This window comes from Echinops telfairi, unplaced genomic scaffold (genome assembly GCF_000313985.2).
Source record: "Echinops telfairi isolate 266 unplaced genomic scaffold, ASM31398v2 ScPeMD7_25;HRSCAF=90, whole genome shotgun sequence".
NCBI lineage: Eukaryota > Metazoa > Chordata > Mammalia > Afrosoricida > Tenrecidae > Echinops > Echinops telfairi.
Window position 1 is genome coordinate 2,401,617 of NW_022103922.1, and position 2,094 is coordinate 2,403,710.

The 2,094-nt window shown below is 65.4% G+C and overlaps 1 protein-coding gene across 1 annotated transcript in view; it reads right to left on the reverse strand.

The window, feature by feature from the left end:
• The window catches only part of RXRA (retinoid X receptor alpha), a 19,903-nt gene that overhangs the window by 13,090 nt on the left and 4,719 nt on the right, over positions 1-2,094 (reverse strand). Inside the window, exons 4-5 of the mRNA XM_004714524.2 lie at positions 803-887; positions 149-209 (exon numbers count right to left, since the gene is read on the reverse strand). Coding sequence (XP_004714581.1) covers positions 149-209; positions 803-887 — 146 coding nt within the window. The remainder of the gene's footprint in view (positions 1-148; positions 210-802; positions 888-2,094) is intronic.

Here is a 2,094-nt window from a genome sequence, read left to right on the forward strand (position 1 = left end):
GGGGGGGGTGTTGCTCCCCACTGGACCAAACTCTGGCCACAGCCCCTCTGCCGGGTGGACCCATCACCACACCCTGTCCAGACCCCACTGGGTCAGCCCTGGCCCAGGCACTAGGCAGCCAGGACAGAGCCCATCCAGCACAGGGCACCTGAGACCCCAAGGGGAGGGTGCGGGCAGAGCCGCCCAGCTGGCTCAGGAAGGCCACAGGCCTGCACCCGGGAAGCATGGGCACAGGGCCCCACCTGGGGAAACTGAGGCTTTCAGTGACCGGGTTCCTGGCAGTCTCAAAGCCCAAAAGGTCCAGGCCTGCTCTTCAGGACAGGCACACAGACACACACACATGCACAAATGTACACACGCATCCACACACACACATGCACACCCACACACACGAACACTCACGCACTGGCATGCACTTATGCACACATGCACGCTCGAGCACGTCATGCAAGTGCACACACACGTGGGGGTGCACGTGTGCATACGCATACACACCTGCATGCACGGCACATGCATAACTTGCACGCGTGCACGTGCGTGCACACACATGCACACACAGACGCTGCCCTTTCCTCTTGGGCCTGGTCCAGAGGTTGGTCACAGGGACAGGAAGCAAGGGGAGGCAGGGAGAGGCCATCCTGGGAGAGGGCGGGAAAGGAGCCAGGCCAGCATCATTCCCTTGGCCGGGTCTCCCCAGCAGGCTGGGAACCCCACCCCTGTAGGACCCCCAGGCTTGTTTCTCCCATAAGACTGAGCGTCTGCCGGCCACCCAAAGCCACACAGGACACCCCAGGGAACAGGCCAACGCTTCCGCCTGGTGGAGGACGGGGGCTTGTCAGCATGGTGTTCCCGGCCTCGGCCCCCACCCCCACGGGCCCCCCGGAATGCTGCGGAACGGGTCCAGGGCGCTGCCTGTGTGCACAGGCCGAGGTTGCTCAACCAGAGATGCTATCGATGGAAGGTGGGGTGGCCAACGGCCCTCCTGGGCAGCGCATGTGGTCAGCCGCCCTACACTGCCATGCCTGCCCCAGCCCCATCAGTAGAGGGTGTGATGGTCAGGCCTGTGGAAGTCACGTGGCGTCAGGCTGTCAGGGCAGCAGCTGGCCTGGCCGGTAGAGGGAGAGTGGGCAGGCCCTCGGGGCTAACCCTCAGCCCAGCTGCAGGGTGCAGCAGCCAGGGCCCCACCAGGAGACCACCTTGGAACAGTGGAAACAGGACATGCTCAGATGGGGGTCCAGGGCACAGCCAGGGGCAGGGGCTGCCTGGGACCACCTCCCAGCCTTGTCCTGTGTGGTGGCCGCAGGCATGGACACCACCTGCACTACACAGAGGGGGGACTCCTGCCCCACACAGGACCGGAGCCACGTGGCTAGGGCCATGCTTGGCCACCCACATGGGCTGGGGCGGTGCCCTTGGGGCCCCAAGAGGGCTTCGTGGGAGGGTCTTGAATTCCCCTTCAAGGTTTACAAACAAACCAGCCAGGGCAAAGGACGGGCTTCACTGGACCCGGGATTCCTGGAGCGGCTATCAGTCGGAGCTTCCTGCCCAGGGCACCTGGCTGGGGACCTACTCAGGACACCCACCCACCTAAGCCCAGAGTGAGAGGAGTGTATGGGGGTCTGCATGGTGTACCCCTGCACTCAGCACCTGCTCAGACCAAAGGCTGCCGCCCCCACACTCAGGGGACCAACAGCTGCCACCCCGGGTGCAGGGCACCGCACAGGGCCACCCAGGGGCCTCTGGAGGCCACACACTGTGACTGCAGTCCCCTGGCCCTGGCCCTTCCCCACCCACTTCAGCGTGGGCACCTCCCTCTGAGGCCGGCCCCCAGCCTCTGTCGGACTTCCATGCCTCCAGTGTTGACTGCCGCCCCCACCCACCCACCAGCACCTTGCTGAGGTTCTGCACTTGGGGCCCCGGGTCCCTAGAGGCTGCAAACATCCAGGCCCACCAAGGGCCCACCTCCGCCCCACACTCCATCCACTGCCCTCACCCTGGACAGGCTGGTCCTGCCTCCAAGCCTGGGGCCCTGGCCTGCCCTGCCTGACCACAGGTGGCCTGTGAGGCTGGGGGCAGCATGTGCTCTCTCACCCC